General features: G+C 51.7%; 2 protein-coding genes across 5 annotated transcripts; one reads left to right on the top strand and one right to left on the bottom strand.

Annotated features, from left to right (window-relative positions):
* Positions 1–1234: 1234 nt before the first annotated feature.
* On the top strand, positions 1235–2153 carry LOC121464030 (60S ribosomal protein L27a-like). Its single transcript, XM_041676620.1, has 2 exons — positions 1235–1524; positions 1994–2153. The coding sequence occupies exons 1-2, from the start codon at positions 1235–1237 to the stop codon at positions 2151–2153; spliced, it is 450 nt and encodes a 149-aa protein (XP_041532554.1).
* Positions 2154–2759: 606 nt separating this feature from the next.
* Tfap4 (transcription factor AP-4) lies at positions 2760–19449 on the bottom strand. Of its 4 annotated transcripts, none has more exons than XM_041676229.1 (7): positions 19150–19449; positions 9477–9642; positions 9287–9337; positions 8744–8914; positions 7527–7667; positions 6178–6327; positions 2760–3821 (listed from the first exon to the last, which is right to left on the bottom strand). In XM_041676229.1, the coding sequence occupies exons 1-7, from the start codon at positions 19236–19238 to the stop codon at positions 3627–3629; spliced, it is 963 nt and encodes a 320-aa protein (XP_041532163.1). In that variant the 5' UTR covers positions 19239–19449; the 3' UTR covers positions 2760–3626. The 4 variants fall into 4 exon arrangements, with proteins under 4 accessions (XP_041532163.1, XP_041532162.1, XP_041532164.1 ...); XM_041676228.1 differs by having other exon boundaries at positions 9287–9385; positions 19150–19445; XM_041676230.1 differs by lacking the exon at positions 19150–19449 and adding an exon at positions 17461–17628 and having other exon boundaries at positions 9287–9385.
* Between the last annotated feature and the right edge of the window lie 1657 nt (positions 19450–21106).

The raw sequence follows: 21106 nt of genomic DNA on the forward strand, positions 1-21106 counted from the left end.
ATGTTGGCCCAGCTGCCTCCTGAGCCCTGGGATTTAAGTGTGCCATGGTCCATGTGTGGAGACATGTACCTGGAAGACAACTTCCACCCTGTGGCAGATCCCGGATCAAACCCAGGTAGGTTTGTAGCACCATCACCTGCTGATAGATCTTGCCAGCACCCACTATTTTGTTTTGAATACTGGATGAGTTTGGTGGCTACCAGGGATGGGGAGAAGAAGAGCGACTGCTTTAGGGAAAGGGCGCATTTTGAAGCTGAGATGTTTGGGATTAGATGAGTTTATTAACATTGTGAGTGGCCTAGGTTCACATGTAAAATGAGCAACTTTGTGTAGCCCAGGCTGGCCTCGAACTCAGAGATCCACCTGCCTCTGCCTCCCAAGTGCTGGGATTAAAGGTGTGCGCCACCACCGCCCGGCTCTAAAAGTATTTTTAAATGTTTAAATTTTTCCTGCCTTTTAATTGAATAAGTTCATGTCCAGAGACTTGCTGGGGGTAGAAATCGCCTCTTCTGTTCTGGTCTTAGTCCCACAGAGTGAGCATGAATGAGAAATGGGCCATGTTGTATAAAGTCACAAGGTAAAGAAACCTGAAGGGCAGTCTTCACTCCAAAAGAGACAGAAAGCCCTTGACCTACCATCATTTGCAATTTCCCAAGAAGGAAACAGACTCAGAGGACGAGGTTGTGCTGTGTGAGGCTGAACTGAGCACTGGCAGGCCACAGCCGCTTACACATCACAGAGAGGTTGCCTTCCCTTGTGCAGATGAGAACACTGGCCTTAGCGGATCTGAGACTCGCCCTCCAAACCCTAGCCTGAGTAAGGCCATCTTGCAGCCAGCCTCCATGTTGCTGTTCCCTTGTGCCAGAACAGCAAAACCAACTCCTTCCCTGGTGGGGCAGTGTGTGCTGAGATCCGCATGCCCCCTTCCCCAACCCCCACTAAGAACAAGGAACAAATTTTCCTGGAGTCTGGGTTCTTTGGGGTGTTTTGTTTGGTCTTGACTGTCCTGGAACTCTCTGTAGACCAGGCTGGCCTCAAACTCCTGGAGATCCACCTGCCTCTGGCTGTGAGTGCTGGGACTAAAGGGGTGTGCCTCCACCTGGATTCTGGTTTATCTGAACCTGCAATCACCTCTACGCTTTAACAACTAGCCACAGCTCTGAATTAATTCTGCTGCATATGGACAGAGAGCCACATAAAATGGGCATTGCCCTCTTTCCTTTCTGCCACCGCCATGCCATCCAGACTGAGGAAGACCCGGAAACTCTGGGGCCACGTGAGCCACAACCATGGCCGCATCGGTCAACACTGCAAGCATCCAGGAGGACGCAGGAACGCTGGAGGCATGCATCATCACAGGATCAACTTCGACAAATATCATCCAGGTTACTTCGGGAACGTTGGGATGAGGCATTACCACTTAAAGAACCAGAGCTTCTGCCCGACTGCCACCCTGGATAAACTGTGGACGCTGGTCAGTGAGCAGACCCGGGCTAACGCTGCCAAGAACAAGACTGGAGTTGTGTGGACACTGGTCAGTGAGCAGACCCAGGTCAACGCTGCCAAGAACAGGACTGGAGTTGTGTGGACACTGGTCAGTGAGCAGACCCAGGTCAACGCTGCCAAGAACAGGACTGGAGTTGTGTGGACGCTGGTCAGTGAGCAGACCCAGGTCAACGCTGCCAAGAACAAGACTGGAGTTGTGTGGACGCTGGTCAGTGAGCAGACCCGGGTCAACGCTGCCAAGAACAAGACTGGAGTTGTGTGGACGCTGGTCAGTGAGCAGACCCGGGTCAACGCTGCCAAGAACAAGACTGGAGTTGTGTGGACGCTGGTCAGTGAGCAGACCCGGGTCAACGCTGCCAAGAACAGGACTGGAGTTGTGTGGACACTGGTCAGTGAGCAGACCCGGGTCAACACTGCCAAGAACAGGACTGGAGTTGTGTGGACGCTGGTCAGTGAGCAGACCCGGGTTAACGCTGCCAAGAACAAGAGCTGCTCCCATCGCTGATGTCGTGCGATCGGGCTACTACAAAGTTCTGGGGAAGGGAAAGCTCCCTAAGCAGCCTGTCATCGTGAAAGCCAAATTTTTCAGCAGAAGAGCTGAAGAGAAGATTAAGGGTGTTGGAGGAGCCTGTGTTCTGATGGCTTGAAGCCACTCAGGGAGGCCAATTAAATGCTAGCATTTACAAAAAAAAAAAAAAAAATGGGCATTCACATGGGATGAAAGGAAAACTCAGCCATCCTGAGTCGTCCCTGCTAACCGACACCCAGTGAACTCGGTTACTCTGCGCTGGACTGCCATGGGTCAGTCTTTGCACTGCTGGTGCCACCCCAGCGTGGAAACAGGTCTTCACCCACTCCTACAGGGGGATTTGTGGACTGGGGAGAAGAGGAACACAGGGGCACACACTTAGGCAGCGGTAAGGCTCATAAACCTTGAGAGCCTGAGAGCATCTGCGCTCTTCCTCTAGTAGTAAAAACCGTGGCTTAGGCTCCTGCCCTCCAGTGACGGTTGAGCCGTTCCCTCCGTTGAGCCGCTCCCTCCACCCCAGCAGACGTCCCATTGTTGAAGAATATTCCAAGCCCATGGACTGAGGGCCCCAATCTCGTCATTGCAACGTCACACACCATCAGTAGTGCCATTATGTTCACACAGTCCCCTCTGGATTTGGAAGTCCAGAGAATACCCCTTAGTCTAGGCCAAATAGCCCAAGCCAGGGTCCCCAGAGCAGTACATCCTCAAGAAATACAGAATCTAAAAAACAAAGTACAAATTTTATTTTGTTTCTTTACAAAGGCACAATGGCCTCTTGGTATTTTGTTCCCTACCCCCACTTTCTTAACAAAATATAATAGCTTCTCCTTGGACACAAAGACCTCAAAATTGTGTAAAAAAAAAGAAAAAGAAAAAAGAAAAATTTTAAAAATTACAGAAACCAAAACCAAAATAAAACCAACAACAAACAAAACAAAAAGAGAGACAAAGACATTTTTGGGGTCAATGATGGAAACCCTAGAGGGAAGGTGGTAGCAGAGAATGGTCAATTCTGGTGCTGAGGTGGGGAGGGGGAGGGGAGAATGGCAGCAGCAACCCCCAACCGAGAAACAACATAGAGCCCCAGGTCCCCAGAAAGCCCCAACCCAGCCTGACCCCCAACCCATGTAAGTGCTTAAAAGAGAAAAAAGAAAACCAAACAGGAGGGAAGGGGGCTAAGACTGACAGTCTCGGGCTGGCCCTGGGGAGGGGGAAAACACCTTGGGGTTTTGTTTGATTTTCCCTGTTCTTAAAAACACGTTTAAATGGAAGGAAAACAAACAAACAAACAGAAAAAGCTTTTTGGCGGAGAGAGACCCGGCACCTCAGTGTCAGCTTCCCCGGCCCCAGGGCCGAGGCCCAGCCCTGGAGTCCCATGCTCCCACGCGTGCTATGCCACCCCAACCCTGGGACCTGGGCTTGGGTGGCTTCGATCAAAGGTCGACTTACAGTATTGAAAAAGAGGTCATAAAAGAGACCCAAATGACATCATAATTTTGTAAAAATTCCTCACTCATTCACCCATGTTTCTCCCTGTTGTTACCCCGGCCCCCTCTAACCCCAGAAGGGAGAGGAGGGCTGGGGGTGGTCAGGGAAGCTCCCCGTCCCCCAAAGGCTCCTCCCGGCTCTGGTCCATGGCGTCGCTGTCCGAGGCCTCAGAGTCCGAGGCGGTATCGGAGGTGTGAGCCTCTGCGCAGCTGCGGACGGACTTCACGATCACCGCTCGTCTCTGTTCTTCCTCTAGCTCCTGCTTGTCCTGGGTGCCCTCAATGTGCTGGATTGCCTGGACAGAAAGGGACAGTCCATTAGGAGACTCAGGAGGAGACCAGGCCAGCCAGTCAGAGTGGGGGCCCTTCGCCACTGCATTCTGTCCCCAAGACACCCCCCCAGAACTGTTCAAAAATAAATGACGGCTCCTGTTTATATACAATGAAGTTCACTAACTCAGTAAAGGTCTTTGCTGTTCGCGGTATTATTCAGTCCGCTGGGCATATACGCAGAAAGTTCTGGGAGCTGATAGTCTTTTTTTTTCCTTGTTTCTGTTTTCTGGGTTGTTTTACTATTTATCAACTGATAATTTTTTTTTAATGTTGCTCACAGCACTGATAGGAGCCCAAGGACTACTACCCATATAAAGGCGAAAGGGGCTGGGGAGAAAATTCAGTCTGCAGAGTGAGGGCCTGGGTTCAGTCCCCAGACTCCAAAGTCAGGCATGTGGCAGGAACCAGTACCTGAAGGGCTGGGAAACTAGAGTCAGAAAGATCCCTTACAGCTGACGGCAAGCCAGGCGGCCCTAACCGTGGCAAACTCCAGCCACAGTCTCCTGTCTCTTGTTCCTGGGCTCCCCACCCCCACTTTCTTAACAATATATAGTGGCTGCTCCTCGGACACAAATATCTCAAAATTATAAAATAGATAAATAAATAAACCAAACCCAAAACAACCCCCCAAAAAGAGAGAGAGAGACAAAGACATTTTGGAGGTCATTAATGTGAACCCTCATAATGAGAACATTGGGATCATATATATAAAATGTGAGAGGTGCCGTACATATTTAAATACATCAACTGTATTTAGCAATATAAACAGAATAACTTGGCTTACAAAAAATGCATTGTCTTTTCTAGGAAGAAAGAAAATAAACATATATTTGATTCTAATGTTCTCATATATGTGTGTGTATCATACATAGGCAGATATTAGCTCAAAAACGTAGACATCTTTCCTGTATTATGTATAGATAATTGTGTATGTATATACACACACAAACACACGTATGCAAACACATGCATACAGATATATATACAAATCTTTTACCAAAAATAAATAAATAAAACACTGGACATCTTTCCCCAGCATCCAGTCCTCGCCCCTCATCAAGGAAACTTCTGTGCAACAGATAGAGACTGTTATAAAAACCACAATCGCCAGGCGTGGTGGCGCATGCCTTTAATTGGTGGCTGAGGCAGGCAGATCTCTTGTGAGTTTGAGGCCAGTCTGGTCTACAGAGTTCCAGGACAGCCAGGGCTACACAGAGAAATCCTGTCTCGAAAAAAAGAAAACCACAATCAATGAAAAGGCAGAGCTGTGGAGCCCATCCCAAAGGACACAGCTCCACTAAAGCTCCCAAGCCAGGCTTGGGGATCATTGAAGAGGAGACGGGAAGACTGTTAGAGTCAGGATCAGGGAGCTTGCTAGGAAGTCTCACCAATGTGACCGCATAACCATGCGGTAAACAAAGACTACACCGAGAAACACGCCAAAGTGGACAAGTAAGAACCCATGAGGCCTCACTCCTACACAAAGATTCACAGGCAACTAGGGAATCCTGAGAGCAGGAGAAACAGTCTTTCCAGGAAAGAACACCCCAATTGGTTATCCAATACCAAACAGTCAGCCTGAAAACACATATACAAGTACCATTCTAGAGGCTGAGAAAGGTGTAATGTGTATGAAGGAAAATAATCATCCACATGTATGTATTTCACAACAATTAATGAGAAAAAAGGCCATGAATTTGAAAGAAAGCAAGGGGAGTGTAAGAGTTTGGGGAGAAAAGGGAAGATGAAAGTGACGCAATTATAATCTCAAAATTAAAGAAGCAGGCAGTGGGGCACGTGCCTTTAATCCCAGCACTCAGGAGGTAGAGGCAGGCGGATCTGAGTTTGATGCCAGCCTGCATAAAGGTAAGAGAGAGTTCTAGACTGGCTCAGAGCTTCACCAGGAAGCTCTGAGAACAGATGCTTCTTCGGGCCACAAGAAGCACATGTGCCAACAAGCCTATAAACCTGAGTCTATAAGCCTTCTAACCCAAGTTCAATATGGTGGGGAGAGCCTGTTCCTCCTGTCCTCTGACCACTACACAGGTTCCATGGCATACATACACACACGATAAATAAATTTTAATTTTTTTCAAAAAGGAGCCTCAAGCTGGGCAGTGGTGGCACACACTTTTAATTCCGGCACTCACTTTTAATTCCGGAGGCAGAGGCAGTAGATCCTTGAGTTCAAGGTCAGCCTGGTCTATAAGAGCTAGTTCCAGGATAGCTAGGACAGAGAAACCGTGGGGTGGGGGGATGGGGGGGAGCTTGTCCCCAGCAGTCAACTCCCATGAGCCACCCTCCCCTGAGCCCAAATACCTGCACAATGGTGTCCAGATTTTGCCGGGATGTAGAAACAGAATTGATGACTGAGGAGGGACCCATGGTGACAACATTGATGTGGTGGGAAGGCGGGGCTGGTGCAGGCACGATCACTGTGGGGTGATGGGTCGGGGCTGGAGGCAGAAGCTGCAAGACAGAATTCCTCAGTCTCTCTCTCCTGCCCACCAGCCTTCCTTACACATAGGTATCTATGAGTGTGGATTTTACATGTCCCCCACAAAGTCCAGGAGGTACAGGCTTGGTCTCTGGCGTGGCAGTAACAGAAGACAGAAACCTGAGGGGTTGAGCCTAAGCTAGCATGTGGTGTAATCACAGGAGTCAGGAAGCCAAGCAGGACAATGACAAGTTCAAGCCAATCTGGGGATATAGTGAGTTCAAGGCCACATGGGAAACGTAGCAAGGCCCTCTCTTAGGAGAACAAAATAATAATAATGGAGCCTAGGGCTGGGTGATGATGGAGCACGCCTTCAATCCCAGCACTCAGGAGGCAGAGAGAGGTGGAATTCAAAGCTAGCCTGGACTACAAAGTGAGTTCCAGGACTGCCAGGGCTGCCACACAGAGAAACCCTGTCTCAGAAAATAATGATAATAATGGAGCCAAGTAGAACTGGGCAGGAACATTCTGCTTCTTTCTCTTTTTCTCTCTTCAGTTTCCTAGCCATGAGGTGAGAGGTTTGGCTCCTGCCATGATACAGCACCTCACCCCTGCTCCAATCAATCACAGTCTGAAGCCTTCAACACTTGAGCCAAAGTACCCTTTTTCTCTTTATAAATTGATTATTTCAGGAGCTTGTTACACTAATAGAGAGATGACAAGCAGGGGGAGCTGCCAAGTCACAACTCCACCACACCTGGGGGCCCAGCGAGCAGCTTCGGTCGCTCCACTTCCCTGTGTCAAGAAGCACTTCGGAATTTAGCAACTGTTCAAGGGTTTACATCCTGGCTGGGCATGGTGAGTGAGCCCTTAATCCCAGAACTCGGGAGGTAGAAGCAGACAGATCTCTGTGAGTCCAAGGGTAGCATGGTCTACATTGTGAGACCCTCTCTCAAAACAAACAAAAGGAGTATAGAGTCTGGTGCTGAGATGTAGCTCAGTGGTAGGATGCTTGCCTGACATGCACAAGGCCCTGGAGCCTATCACCACCATAAAAAAGAGCATAGTTCCTGGGTTGAGACAGAAGGGTTCAAATTCCTGCTCCTGGGCAGGTTATCTGAACTTTCTCTGCCTCATTTTCCACAGCAATAAAACACTATAACAGTCCAAGCTTCAAAGGACCAGTGTGAGGATTCTGTTCTGTTCTAATGCACTCATGTCTCCTGCTAACCTGAGTCCGCAGATGCTGCTGTTCCCGCTCCAGCTTCTCCTGATGCAGCAGCCGCACCTGCTCCTGCTGCTGCTGCAGCTGCACCTGCTGTGCAATCACCTTGAGTTTTTCCGGGTACATGTGGGCCTCAAGGGAGCGCACCTGTAAGTGAATCGGCATAGCACTCAGAGGTGGGGCAAGACCACACCTGCCCAACCTGCTGCAAAGGCCACTTCTCACTAAAACTCCAATCCTGGGCACAGGGCGATCCTAAACCTAAAACCCTGGCAGAGAGCACCCCCTTCAGGGCAGACCAAAGGCTCTTCCTACTTCACCTCTAAACTTCTGTCTCGACTGTTTCCCACCTTCTCCTTTCTTGTCTGATGGCCCGTTTGCTTTTGGAAGCCACAGAGCACAACCTGGGGAACTAGGTCAAACTCCTCCTGGAGCCTCAGCTCCTGTACAGTCTTTCTCAGCTGCAGTTTTTTGAGTGTGCATGCTGGGAGTCGGGACCAGAACTTACATACTAAGCACTCCACAACTGAGCCAAACAGCCCAGCCCTCCATTGCATTTACACCTTGCCAGGCTGTGATGGCGCACACCTTTAATCCCAGCAATCCAGAGGCGGAGGCAGGCATAAGATCTCTGTGAGTTCGAAGCCAGCCTGGACTACAGAGCAAGTTCCAGGACAGGCTCCAAAGCTACAGAGAAACTCTGTCTCGAAAATAAAAAAAAAAAAAAAAAAAAAAAAAAAAGAAGAAGAACAAGAACCCTTGCTGGGTGGTTGCACACTCCTTTAATCCCAACACTTGGGAGGCAGAGGCAGGCAGAGCTCTGTGAGTTTGAAGCCAGCCTGGTTTACAGAGTGAGTTCTAGGACAGCCTGTCTTGAAAAGGGGATGGAGAAATGCTCAGAAGTTAAGAACACTGGCTGCTCTTCCAGAGGTCCTGAGTTCAATTCCAGATCTGATGCCCTCTTCCGGTGTGCGTGAAGACAGAGCAGTCATATACATTAAATAAATAAGTATGTAAGTAAATAAATAAATAAGTACTAAAAAAAGAAAGTCGTTGGCTAATGCTTTTCACTCCTATGCAGATGGAGACTGGAGAGCAGAGCCTATTCCTAGGCCAAGTATAGAGTAAGCACTCTGGTAAAGAAATACTTGGAGGGAGGAACTGAACAGAATCCATCCTCTATGCCTGGGTATCACACTGGCCAGCAGAGGGCGCTGCCTCACCTGCTCTTCCAGCATCATCCGCACAGATCGCTCCTTGTCTAACTGTTGCCGAAGCTCAATCATTTCCCTCCTAAGGTCCTCAGCCTTCTCGTCCTCCCAGATGTCAGGGGAGCCAATGCCCTCGTCCTTGTCTTCTGCCCGTCGCCGCTTGGGGGATGAGCCACTCAGCTCCTGGGGACCCCAAGAGGTTGGTGAGTGAGTTAGTTGACACACCCATAACACATCCAGAGGTCCTGGAGCTCTCCAAAGCCACCCGAGACAGGTGGACTCAATACTGGAGAATCCATTCTGCAAATCCACCAAGTAGCCAAATGCCGGGAACAGAAGGATGGACTTGCTCTCCAGAACAGTCGCCTGCTTGCTCCAGAGCCTGCTCCTCTGTCCTTCACAGATGAAGAAACAGGCCCAGGCAAGGAGTAGGCGGGTTCTGTGGGCAAGATAAGAAGGATAGCCACCCATGCGTCCCGAGTTAGTGGTTTGGTTAGGATATGCACACACAGAAGAGAAAGGCAGGGTTTGCTGGGTGGGTTCTCCGTCCGGTACCTGGATGAAGCGCTTGAGCTGCGTGTTCTGTTGCAGAAGTCTCGTCTTCTCCTGCTCGAGAGAGAAGATGTATTCTGCCGTCTGCTGGAGAATGGCTGCCTGAGAGCAGGAGGGAAAGAATCACATGGCTGGTCCCCTCCCTGCGAGAGCGCGGCACCTCCTCCAAGAAGCCCTCCCTGCCCCTGCCCACCTTGCTGAGTTTCTCGCCATCTGTGTGGGGAATGAGGGTCTTGAGGGACTGGAAGCCCGCGTTGATGCTCTGCATGCGCCTCCGCTCGTTGCTGTTGGCAATCTCCCGCCGGATCCGCCTTTCCTGGTCCCGCTGGGTCTCAGGAGTCAGAGGAATGTTGGCAAGGCTGCCAGGGAGAACAGGAGTAGATTCAGGATTGATGTCCTCTAAAGTTTACCCCCAGAGGGCCCTGGATATAACCTGCGTCACTTCTCTATGACAAACAGTGCCCGAGGGACTCTGGCAGGTCACCTCCACAATGATGTAGGGTTGTGCGTGTCCTGGGGTACCCAGGACTGAATCAGCTGCCCATGGAAACGGGTGGTATGCTTAGAACCCATTCCTTCCCTGCTTTCTTTCCTCGAATTCTCTCCTCTAGAAGAGATTCTTAGCAATACCTGGGTTCCTAACATCTACCTAGTCGGGCCGGGAAGGCCCAGAAACCTGCAGGCTAATCCCTATGATTCTAATGCAAGAGGACCCCAGCCAGCAATCAGACACCCGCTCTCGGGACAGTTCAAAGCTCCTTGCAGTTGTATCTGGACCACCTCCTTCAGAGCTCAGACTTTGCCACCGCAGTCTGAGAAGACTGCCTAATGGCACAGCTGCCTCCAGCCACCACCCCAGCCACTCTGAGCTGAGAATGCATGAAGGTCAAGACAGGCAGCACTCACTCCAGACGGGACACTGGGTCAACCACCCCTTGGGACGGGTCTGCTTTAACCTGACCCACTGCACAGAGAAGGGAGGCTCCCAGCATGCTGTGGAGGATGTCACTGCATGCTACAGAAGGCAGCCAGCAGTGGAGGGCCCAACGCCGCTGCTCCCGAGGAGTGGGCCTGTGTGTGGCCTAGAGGAGGTATACCCCCTCCTCCTCAGCCCTCCCCTGCAACTCCCCCTCCCGCCCCTGGCCTGATGGCTTCCAGATGCTGTGCTCTCAGCAGAGGCCTTCAGCCCCACCCAAAGCCACAGTCCTGGCCTCTTCCTGAGGGGGCCCTCCCAGGGTGACCTGTTCCAGGCTAGAGCCAAGGGAGCATGTACCCCTGGGTCTGGGAAAAAGGGGCCTCCAACACCTCTCACCTCATTGATGTGGAGTCTGAGGTCAACGGGGTGCCAGATCTAACTCTCTTGCAGTGAGCTGGCTCCTGCCTCTATCCCCAGGGAAAATGGGCTGCTGTGCAGCCCAGCAGGGGACACATCTGCAGCAGCTGGAAACAGCTGAAGCCTGTCCAGCCCCACCCAGCCTACCCCATCTGTCCTGCCTCAGCTCCCTAAAGGACCCTAGCAGTATCCCTGCCCCTTCCAGGGCCTCAGCATCCTCTCCCAACAGAAAGGATGGACAGCTGGGAATGAGTTCCCTGTTGGCTACTGCAGGCGACTTGGAGGCAAGGCAGCTCCCTTCCCACTCCATCAAGCCAGGTCCCATCTGTCCAGGACCCCAGAGCACCCAGAATACATGGCCCCTTCTCCCTAGGTACATGTCCCCATAGGACCTAAAGGGGCCCAGGTCTCCCACAGATGAGACTTCCCTACTTAAAGCTTAGGGTGGGGAGAAACAGTGTTAAGGTGGAATAGCTGGAGGTCCAGCTTCCCTGCTTCTGGCCAGAATGCCTCCCTTCTCCCAGCTCCAAAAAGGGAGCAATGGGGCATCTGGAAGAAGACAAGGACTCCGAGCAGGACAAAGCCAGCAATGCTCCTCAGTCCTTGGGGTCTGGCCCTGAACACACCTCCTCTGGAGCCAGGGGGCCAGTGAGATGAAACACCACAGGACTTTGAAGGCAAGACTTTGAAGGATATGATGGCCCACGCCTGAATGTCAGCACTTAGGACACAGTGCTGAAAGAGTGGGGGGGGGGGGGGGTTGAGGCCAGCCTGGGCTACACAGGAAGACGCCTGTCTCAAAAAACAATGAAAGAGATGAGGCGTTTGGCACCATGGCAATATGCCAGTAATACCAGCACTAGGAAGGCAAGGGCAAAATTAAGTTCAAGTTTATCCTCACCTACATCGCAAGTTCAAAATCAGCCTGGGCTACATGAGACCCCGACTCAAATTTTAAAAGTGGTTGGTAGGAGGGAGGCTGAAGAGATGGCTAAGCAGCTCAGAATTCTTGCTGCTCGTCTACAGGACCTCAGTTAGGGTCCCAGAACCCACACCAGGTGGCTCCAAACTGCCTACCGTAACTGCAACTGTAGGGCATCGATACCCTGGCCTCTGTGGGCATCCTACACATAAACACTATAAATACATACGCATACACACATGAGAAACAAGTCACCCAGGGATTAGAATTCCCCACCCCACCCTAAGATTGATGTGGGAAGCTCCCCCTCAGCTCGCCCAGTCTCTGGGCCCCTGCTGGTGATGCCTCAAAGGCTAAAACTGGTCTAAGACTGGGTCTCCAAACAGAGCTATAACCAGCCTCAGGCTGCCCAGAGGGCTAGCCTGTCTTAAGGGCCTCAGAATACCGGAGTGCAATTTTAAAAATAAATAAACGGGGTTAAGTCTGTGGCTCAGTTGATAAAGTGATTGCTTAACATGCTCAAAGTCCTAGATTCAATCCCCAGAACTCCATTAAAAAACAAAACAAAAAAGCATAGTGTCACACATCTGTAATCCTAGAGCTGGGTATAGGCAGGAGGGTCCTGAGTTTGAGGACAATCTATGCTGTAGAATAAGACACTGTTGTCTCAGCCGGGAGGTGGTGGTGCACACCTTTAATCCCAGCACTTGGGAGGCAGAGGCAAGCAGATCTTTGTGAGTTCGAGGCCAGCCTGGTCTATAAGAGCTAGTTCCAGGACAGGCTCCAAAGACACAGAAAAACCAAAAGAAAAAAGAAAAAAAAAAGACACTATTGTTTCAAAGAACCAGTGAGTAGACTTAAGGGCACTTGATTCCCAGGTTAGAGAAAGGGACCAGTAAAATGTGGCATTGGGACCCCAGAGCAAGGTGGAACAGGTTCTATACCATCCCCTAGACCAGCTGGCCAGCTTCCCCAGGAAAGGAGGGTCAGGCACCATGGAGAGTTAAGTGGTGACTCCTTTGTTGCTGCTCATGTTTGTGACAAGGTTTCACTCTTACAGCCCAGACTGGCCTCACAGCAATCCTCCTGTCTCAGCCTTCCGAGTGCTGGGATCACAGATGCTATTATTGAGACCTCTTTCTCCCTGGCTTTCACTGCAGCGGTGAACCACAGACATGGTCCTGTGCTGTGTAGAGCAGGGCAGAGCTGGCTCCAACTGGGTGTGCCCTCTGTTAAGAGCCCACGCACAATCACAACCTGCACAACTAAGTGTGTGTGACTGACCCACAGGTGCAGAGACTCACTCTAGGTCATACTGGGTGGGCTGGCAGACAGGGTACAGCTGCAAGCAGTCCCCTGCAGTTTCCATCAACTTGGCTACCCCGGACACGCACTGACTGGGAATCTCACAGCCCTGGCCCAGAAAGGGTAAATCACAGAACTCCCATGAGGAAGAGATCTTGGCTACCAGATGGTGAGCAGGTCCCTAACCCAACTCTCCTTGCTCAGGAACCAACTGCCGATTAACATGGTCACCCCCAGACTCAGCTCTGAGAAAGAAACTGTCCCTGCAAAGCTGCAATTCTTCTGGGGATTGGGACTGTCTCAATGACTCGTCTAAACAACAGCCAGGAAGCTCCAGCTGGGAGTTAGCAGGTGACTGCTGAGCAGGGAGGGGGTGGGGGCTAGTGGGTGTTCTAAGTGGTGGAATGTCAGTAAGCTAGCCAGGAGTTCTAGTGTGTAGAGTGCGAGCTGACCGTGATTCTTTAAAGAAAAAAAAAAATTATTACTTTTTATTTTATTTGTACTAATGTTTTGCCTGCAAGCATGTCTGTGTGAAGATGCCAGATCCCCTGGAACTGGAGTTACAGTTGTGAGCTGCCATGTGGGTGCTGGGGATTGAACCTGGGTCCTCTGGAAGAGCAGTCAGTGCTCTTAACCGCTGAGCCACCTCTCCAGCTCCCTGACGGTGAATTCTGATTGGTGGAATGCAGATCAGCTATCCTGATCGCTAACCAACCCAATCGTCACTAGAAAAAGGAGATTTTCTTGTATATGCCTGGAAGTTCCTTACAGCTCTTTCTTGGTTTTACAAAAGTAAATTCACAGTGAGTAATGACATGGAGAAGTCCCACCCCCTCCCAAAACTTCAGAGTCCCCTCTGTAAGCAGTGAAGACTGCTGAGACCACGGGCTTGGGGTGACTCTGGCCTGTGATGGCAGAGATTGCTGCTCATCAGGGATTTCTTGGCTTCAGGAATAAGAAACTGGGCCAATGGACATGAAACGGAATTAGGCCACCCAGCCTTGGGTTCTTAAGAGCAGGGTCACTGTCCCTAGTGAAGAACAGCAGTACCCTAACCAGATGCTCTGGAGCAGGAGACAGGTGATGGTTCACATCTGGATCCCTGATCCTCCTGCCCAGCCTAAGGCCAAGTATCCCATCACCCTCTAACTGGCCCCCACCAACTTTTTCACATGGCCTGAACCCATTTAGCATCCCTGAAACACACAGCATCTGCAATCAAAAGGTGGGAAAGGCCCTGTGGAATTTCTCCCATACCCGGGAGAAGACAGAGATGACCTCCCACCAACGGTACCCAACACATTCATGTTTTCTCCATCACAGGCCCACTACCTCCACAGCCCTGACAGCCCCTGACCAACCTGCCACCCTCCCCTTGACCCAAGTGATTCCTGTCACAGGCACCTCTTCCCTAGCCTGCCCAAGGTACAGATGCCAACACCAGCTGACAGTTGCTAGCTGTGGAACCCTAGCCACTGAAATCTCCCCATCTCAGGTCTCCCCACGTTCATGAAGTGGCAATACTGCCTTATGCAGGATCGTGGTGAAGTTGAATAGAATTCAAAGGAGAGATGGGCAGTATAACAAGAGGAAGAAAGAATGGCCTGTTTCCCTGGAGGTTTTCAGTACCCAGGTACCCAGCCTCTCGGAGAGCTGACAAAACCCTTCAGTATCCTGAATCAGTGAGCTGCCATGGACAGGGGTCAGAGATTACTGCTATATCCTTAGCTGGTGCTTCATAAATACATGATCAGAGACGAAACAAGCATGCCAAAGTTATTTTCTTTTGTTTTTAGAAAGCGTTTTTTTTTTTTATTTATTTATTGTGTATATAATATTCTGTCTGTGTGCATGTCTGCAGGCCAGAAGAGGGCACCAGACCTCTTTAAAGATGGTTGTAAGCCACCATGTGGTTGCTGGGAATTGAACTCAGGACCTTTGGAAGAGCAGGCAATGCTCTTAACCACTGAGCCATCTCTCCAGCCCAGAAAGCGTTTTTTTGTGTAGCTGTCCTGAAACTCACTCTGTAGATCAGGCTGGCCTCGATCTCAAGAGATCCACCTGCCTCTTCCTCCCCAGTGCTGGGATTAAAGGTGTTCACCACCACCACCCGGCTTTTATTTTTAAGAAAGCAATTTATTTTTTTCACAATTTTTTAATGTGCATTGGTGTTTTCTTATTCTTGCATGTATGTCTGTGTGAGGGTGTCATATCTCCTGGAACTAGAGTTACATACAGCCAGTTGTGAGTTGCCATGTGGTTGCTGTGAATTGAACCTGCGTCTTTGGAAAAACAGCCAGTGCTTAACCACTAATCCATCTCTCCAGCCCTTGCCAAAGTTCTTTTTTTTTTTAATAGTTATTTATTTATTATGTATACAACATTCTGTCTGTGTGTATGCCTGCAGGCCAGAAGAGGGCACCAGACCTCAGTACAGATGGTTGTGAGCCACCATGTGGTTGCTGGGAATTGAACTCAGGACCTTTGGAAGAGCAGGCAATGCTCTTAACCTCTGAGCCATCTCTCCAGCCCCATTGCCAAAGTTCTTAATGATACCACTTTTCTTTTTTCTTTTAAAACAGGATCTCTATGTAGCCCTGGCTGTCCTGAAACTTGCTACATAGACCAGGCTGGCTTCAAACTCAAGAGATATATCTACCTGCAGGACTCCGGTATTAAACTCAGGTCATTAGGTTTGTCCATAGGGACCTTTACCGACGAAGCCAGCTTGTCAACCCTTAAAGGAGCCTTTAAAGAGTTTATAAGAGACACAGAGGAACACAGCTTGAAATGCCAGTACTTGGTGGGTAGAGGAGGGAGGATCAGGAGTTCAAGGTCATTTTAACAACAATCAAGTTGGAGACCATCCTGGACTAAATGAGAACCTACTGTTTACTAAAGGGAGTAGGGGCGCTAAGGAGATGGCTCGGCCTTGTAAGCATCAGAACCTGAATTCTGACTCCCCGCATCCACATAAAGGCTGGGAACAGTGCACACCTAGGAGCTGGGGGGTGCGTTGGAGACAAGCGGATCCCTGGAGCCCCTTAACAGCCAGCCAGGGGCACCAATTGATAAGCTCCAGATTTGGTTCAAGACCTCTTCTAAAATACAAGGACAAGATGTTGGCTGTGGTAGTTTACATCACTAAGTCACGCTAAGAAGGAAGCAGGAGGATCCCAAGTTTGAGGCCAGCCTGGGATACACAGCTGGGCTGGAGAAATGGCTAAGAGTAGTTGAGAGAACATTCCAGATGACCCAGGTTTAATTGCCAGTGCCCACACTGCAGCTCACACTGTCTGTAACCACAATTCCAGGGGATCTGATGCCCTCTTCTGGCTTCTGAGAGCAGGGCACACATGCGCTGCACAGATATGCAGGCAGGCAAAACACCCATACACATTTTAAAATATTGGAATTTAAAAAATTAAATAAAGAGTATAAGTAAACAAATAAGGTGGGGAATGTTAGGTCTCCAACTCAGGACGAATGGCTGAGGTGCCTATTTAATACATCGAAGGGGATGCTGGCCACCAGGTTCTCCCAGCATCTCTCCACCTGTTACAGAGTCGTCCTGGTTGGTATACCCCGCCCCCTACCCTAACCGCTCCAGTCCAATCCCTGGGCTAGGCTCCCCGCCTCCCACCCCCCAACCTCTAATCCCTATATAACATCAACCATTTTTGGCTACTGCCTCTTTGCTTCTCAGTCTCCAGGTTCCCAGGTGCTCTCTTTGCTCCCTCTCTCTCCTTCCCATGGCCTGGTTCAGTCTGGATCTTCCAGATACCTCTGGCTGTGCTCTCCCTCAAATCTACAGAAACCCTTCGCCTCAGCCGGGTACCGCGGAGCAGTCATGTCCTCCTTTTTTTCTCATTCTTCTGGTGCTGAAGAGGGACAACTGAGGAAGTCATTCAACTTTGACCTGTGGCCTCCACAGGCACACAAACATTTACACGGACAGAAACCACCTTGCACCTGCCTCTCAGAGTCTGAATTTCACCTTCTAGGCACTTCCTACATCCAGTTCTCACAAAACCATTAGGCAGCAGGTCCAAAACTTCAAGCCAAACTTGAAATGTGCTACGGCCCAGGAGGCATAGGAGCCAGACAGGGAGGGGTGGAGCAAAGTCCAATAACCTGAGATAAACCGGAGTCAATCAATCCACCTTAAGGTCCTGCCCAGCCCACACTCCATCCTGGACAAGCCTCCCATCTGTGGCTCCAGCTGAAAATGAACACACACAGAGGCTGGAGCTCCAGTGAACAGCCAACAACTGTTTCAGTGTAGGACAGGCAGAGAACCTGTGTACCTGTAGGCAGGTTGTGGTACTTCAATCACTAGACCTGACAACACTCGATGCTCCTAGGGAGATCTACTGCCTTCCTCCAACACAGGGCTGGAGAATGGGCAGAGTGAAACCTTCTCAAGCCTACGCAGCATCAGAACCAGAACCTAAAGCCGGATCAAGTTTCACTCCCCACTCCCTAGTCCAGCTCAGAGAAGCCAGCGCCACACAGCAAACTCGGGGTTCAAGTCCGCCTGTACCATTTGCTCTAACTGGTCCCTTCTTAGCTTCTCTATCCATTTTTACAAAGAAACCAAAAAATAAATCAACTCACAGCAAGTCTGTGACCATTCAATGAGAAAATCCTAGCAAGAGAGTCCCCAGAATATTCACAGAATCCAAGAGTTTGCTTGTTGCTGTTTTGTACCGCTGCTGGGTCCTCCAGGTGGGCCCTTGTCTTAGTGCCAGCTGAGGGTGGGGAAGGGGACGCAGAGGAGGGCTGCCAGCTGCTCGACCCATCAACAGACCATCTATCCCCCGGGTATTGGCTCTCAACTTGAGAGTAAAGTGGGATACCTGCCCGGATTTTATACCTAGGCAGCAACCTGCCCCACAGGCTTTGCAGTTTACCAGCCCGTGCCACTCAGCGGGCTCCTCCTCCTTCAATCCCAGCCTTGCCTGACTGGGGTGTCTGAGCACGTGGCCCCAGCCCTGGGGAGCCATTACACTCCTAGCAGCGCGGCAGGCAGGAAAGGGATCGTAGGTTTCAAACTTAAGCGCGCTGGAGAAACCTCTCCTGGCGTGCACCACCACCATTCCCGCCCCGACCCAGCCGGCTTGTAAGGCTCAATGAACAGACGCCAGGGCCGGCAATAGATGTTCCAGGCATGACCATTTAACAAGAGTCCAGGGTGATTCGGCCACTGGTTGGCCGCGATTTGGTAGAGGATAGATCTGGGGCAACCTAAGTAGGGTCAAGCTCACTAAACGGTGTCCTGGGAGAGCGTGCAGCCCTCCGACCACCCACCCGGTCAGGACACTCAACGCTTTGCATTTATGATTAAGGAACAGACATGGGACCGCTAAGTTTGCAGAGGAGACCCTCATGCAACAGGGTCTTGAACCCTAGAAGCAGCCTCAGGTACTCTTTTCCCAAAAGAACTCCGCCTGCCTAGCCCACCCAGTTGGCTACGGTCGAGCTTTGTGCAAGTAAAGCGTGGCCCCGAAGCGCCTACAAGTCCCACAATGCAGCACCGACCCGGCATGGAGAACTACAGCTCCCGCGAGGCCACGCGCGCAGAGGTCCGCCTACTCCAAGAGGGCTGCAGAGTCACGTCCAGGCCTCGCTAGTAAACAGCGCCCGGGCGCGGGCGGGCGGCGGGCAAGCAAGCTAGTGACTGCCAACGTGTGGGGGACCGCGGCTTCCCTGATGGCAGCGCGGCCACTAAGGGTCCACGTACGGCCCGCAGCCCCGGGCGAGCACGCCCCCAGCCCTGCAGCAGCCCTGTTCTCTGCAAACGCTCACACCGCCCGGCTCCCCGCCCTCCCCCCAGCCGGGAGCCGCGGCATGGCTGCATTGTAGCTGTCCTCAGGCACGCCCCGGACCCCCCGAAAACGTCCTTAGAAAAGGGTTCCCAGAAAGCGCGAGGAAGCAAGAAAAGGAAGGAAGCCAAAGCGGGCGGGGGGAGGAGGAAGCGCGGGTGAAAGCCACCAGCAGCAAGCATGGCCGGGACTGCTGCAGCACCACGTGGGTCTGTTTGCAATTTACAAACGTCGCGACTCGCCCGCCTGCAGCGGACAAAAGTGGCCAGGGCCTTTCGGGGTCCCCATGTTCCGAGGGAAGAGGGTCCCCAGGCAGCGCGAGCCGGGCACATGAGACTGCAGCCGACCCGGTGGCTAAGAAAGGCGAAAGGCGAGCGAGGTCGGAGGCGCGGGCCATGCGTGCGCACACGCGCACCGGCCCGGGCGGGCTGGCCGGGGGCTGCAATGGGAAGAAGGGGTTCGGGGGAGGAGCAGTACACACCTACAGAGCCCTCCTATCACTTCTTTCTCTGTTTTCCTGAAATGTTGCAAAGAGGGCACCTTCTGAGTGGGCACCATGAAATACTCCATAGCGATAGGCCCCCCTCCTCTGCACGAGCCAGGTCTCGCGGTCAGCCGGAGAATGCAAGATGGAAATCCGAATCAAAGGGCAGCGCCGGACGGAGGTGCAGAATCGGCCGGTCCCAGATGCTGGCGGCGGCAGCAGCGGCGAGGGGAGAGAGGCGGGCGGGAGGGGCGGGAGGGAGGTCTCTCCAGCCTGCCTCCCCGGGCGTGTGTATGTGTGTGTGTTTGCAGCTGATCAGATGTCTGTTTCTAGGCGGGAAACAGCTGGTGAAAACTCAGCACTCCCCCGGCCTCCTTCCGCGGAGTAAGGAATTGCATGTAAACAAAGGACTATTTGCAGCGCCCCCCCACGGGCGGCTGGATGCTGGGGCGAGAAGGGCGCAGACTCCTTGCGACCGACTGCAACCTGGGTCTGCAGACCTAACCCCGGGATCAGGGGTTCCCGGTCGCCAGCTAGCTGTGAGGGACACGGTGTGAATGGAGTGAGCAGCGGCCCGGCTACATGCGCCACTATGGGTGATGAGGTCCATCAGCTGACAGGTTGGCAAGCGTAGCTAAAAAAAAAAAAAAAAAAAAAAAAAAAATGGCCAGCCACCGCGCGGGATCCCAGACTGTGCAGCCCAGGGTCCAGTGAGGACTGCCCAGCGCAGGGTCTATGTGCACCGCTGCCCTGGGGGACGTGCGCTGGGCGGGGCTGCAGCGGCAAAAGGAAAGCTCCCTCGGGTACGTGCTCCGGGATTTTGCTTTTTCATGATTGCCACTGCACGGAGCGGAGCCGCTCTGGCGCGCTCCCTTTCGAGCCGACCCGGGCCCCCTGGAAACTTGCGTCATAGCCACCGCTTCCCACATGTAACTTGGGGCTGACTCTGACCACCCGCCAGCCTCCTCCCTCCGGCTCTGCCTAGCTGGCTTCACGGCCCGGACTCTGGCTGGAGCCTAGAAATTACAAAGTGCGAAAGGCAAAGGCAGGTGTGCAGGGCACCTCGGATGCTGGGGCTGTCCTAGGAAGGAAGAGCAAGCGGAAAGGGAGGGAAGGGCGGAGGCAAGCCAAAACAGCAGCGGCCTCTGGGGGCAGGCTGCCAGCGCGGCCCGAAGATCCATTAGAGGTCTGGTGGTGGCTGCCAGAACCTGTCCTGGCTCCTTCTCTACATTTAACTTTACGGCTTCGCGCGCAGCGGGCTGCAGCTTCTCATTCATGGGGAAGGCGGGGTGGAACTTGCTCCACCACCAGAGGGCGCTCTCTACTATGGGGGGGCGTGATGATCGGGGAAGGAGGGAGGGACACTTTAGGGGTGAGCTTCCGTCCTCTGTCACGCCCCCACCTTCCGGTCTCAGGCTCCTGGAGGGCTTGGCCCCAAGCTCAGGAAGCCCACGCCTGCCTTGGAATGTCCTCATTTCTGCTCAGCGCCTTTCCCAGCCCCATCCGCCTTTCAAGGTTCCACCCAAATCGCACCTCTTAGTTGAAATACTTCTATTAATAACAATTGTTAGTTATTATTAGGGAACATTGTTATTAGATATTACCAACATCCAGGACATGTCTATTGCATGCATATTTATTAGTATTCAGATCAACCTGTTAAGCAATTTCTCTATGTTTAGATCCCAGATCAATTAGCATTTAATTCCCAGGGAGACTTAAAATGAAGCACATCCTAGCCAGCTGTGCAGTGCACACCTGTAATCCAACATTCTAGCACTTGGAGATGGAAGATGGAAGATGTGCATCCAAGGATAGCTGTAGAGACTGTCCTTAGAAGAGACAGAAGGAAATGGAAGAAAACAGGAGGGCAGGTGAAATGGCTTCGTAGGTGAAGATGTTTGCCTTCAAGTCTGGCGACCTGTATTCAATTCCCAGAACCTCCATGGGACAG

Source organism: Microtus oregoni, unplaced genomic scaffold (genome assembly GCF_018167655.1).
Source record: "Microtus oregoni isolate MIOR12 unplaced genomic scaffold, Mior012 000027F_ref0000203, whole genome shotgun sequence".
Classification (NCBI taxonomy): Eukaryota; Metazoa; Chordata; class Mammalia; order Rodentia; family Cricetidae; genus Microtus; species Microtus oregoni.

What these genes read in the sequence shown, in the direction of transcription:
- LOC121464030 (XM_041676620.1), top strand. Translation starts at nt 1,235, where the DNA reads ATGCCATCCAGACTGAGGAAGACCCGGAAACTCTGGGGCCACGTGAGC. An exon ending in AAGAACAAGACTGGAGTTGT is followed by an intron (nt 1,525 to 1,993) that starts GTGGACACTGGT and finishes GCCAAGAACAAG; the next exon opens with AGCTGCTCCCATCGCTGATG.
- Tfap4 (XM_041676228.1), bottom strand. Translation starts at nt 19,238, where the DNA reads ATGGAGTATTTCATGGTGCCCACTCAGAAGGTGCCCTCTTTGCAACAT. An exon ending in ATGGCGAGAAACTCAGCAAG is followed by an intron (nt 9,386 to 9,476) that starts GTGGGCAGGGGC and finishes TCCTGCTCTCAG; the next exon opens with GCAGCCATTCTCCAGCAGAC. An exon ending in ATCTGGACACCATTGTGCAG is followed by an intron (nt 3,822 to 6,177) that starts GTATTTGGGCTC and finishes CTTTCTGTCCAG; the next exon opens with GCAATCCAGCACATTGAGGG.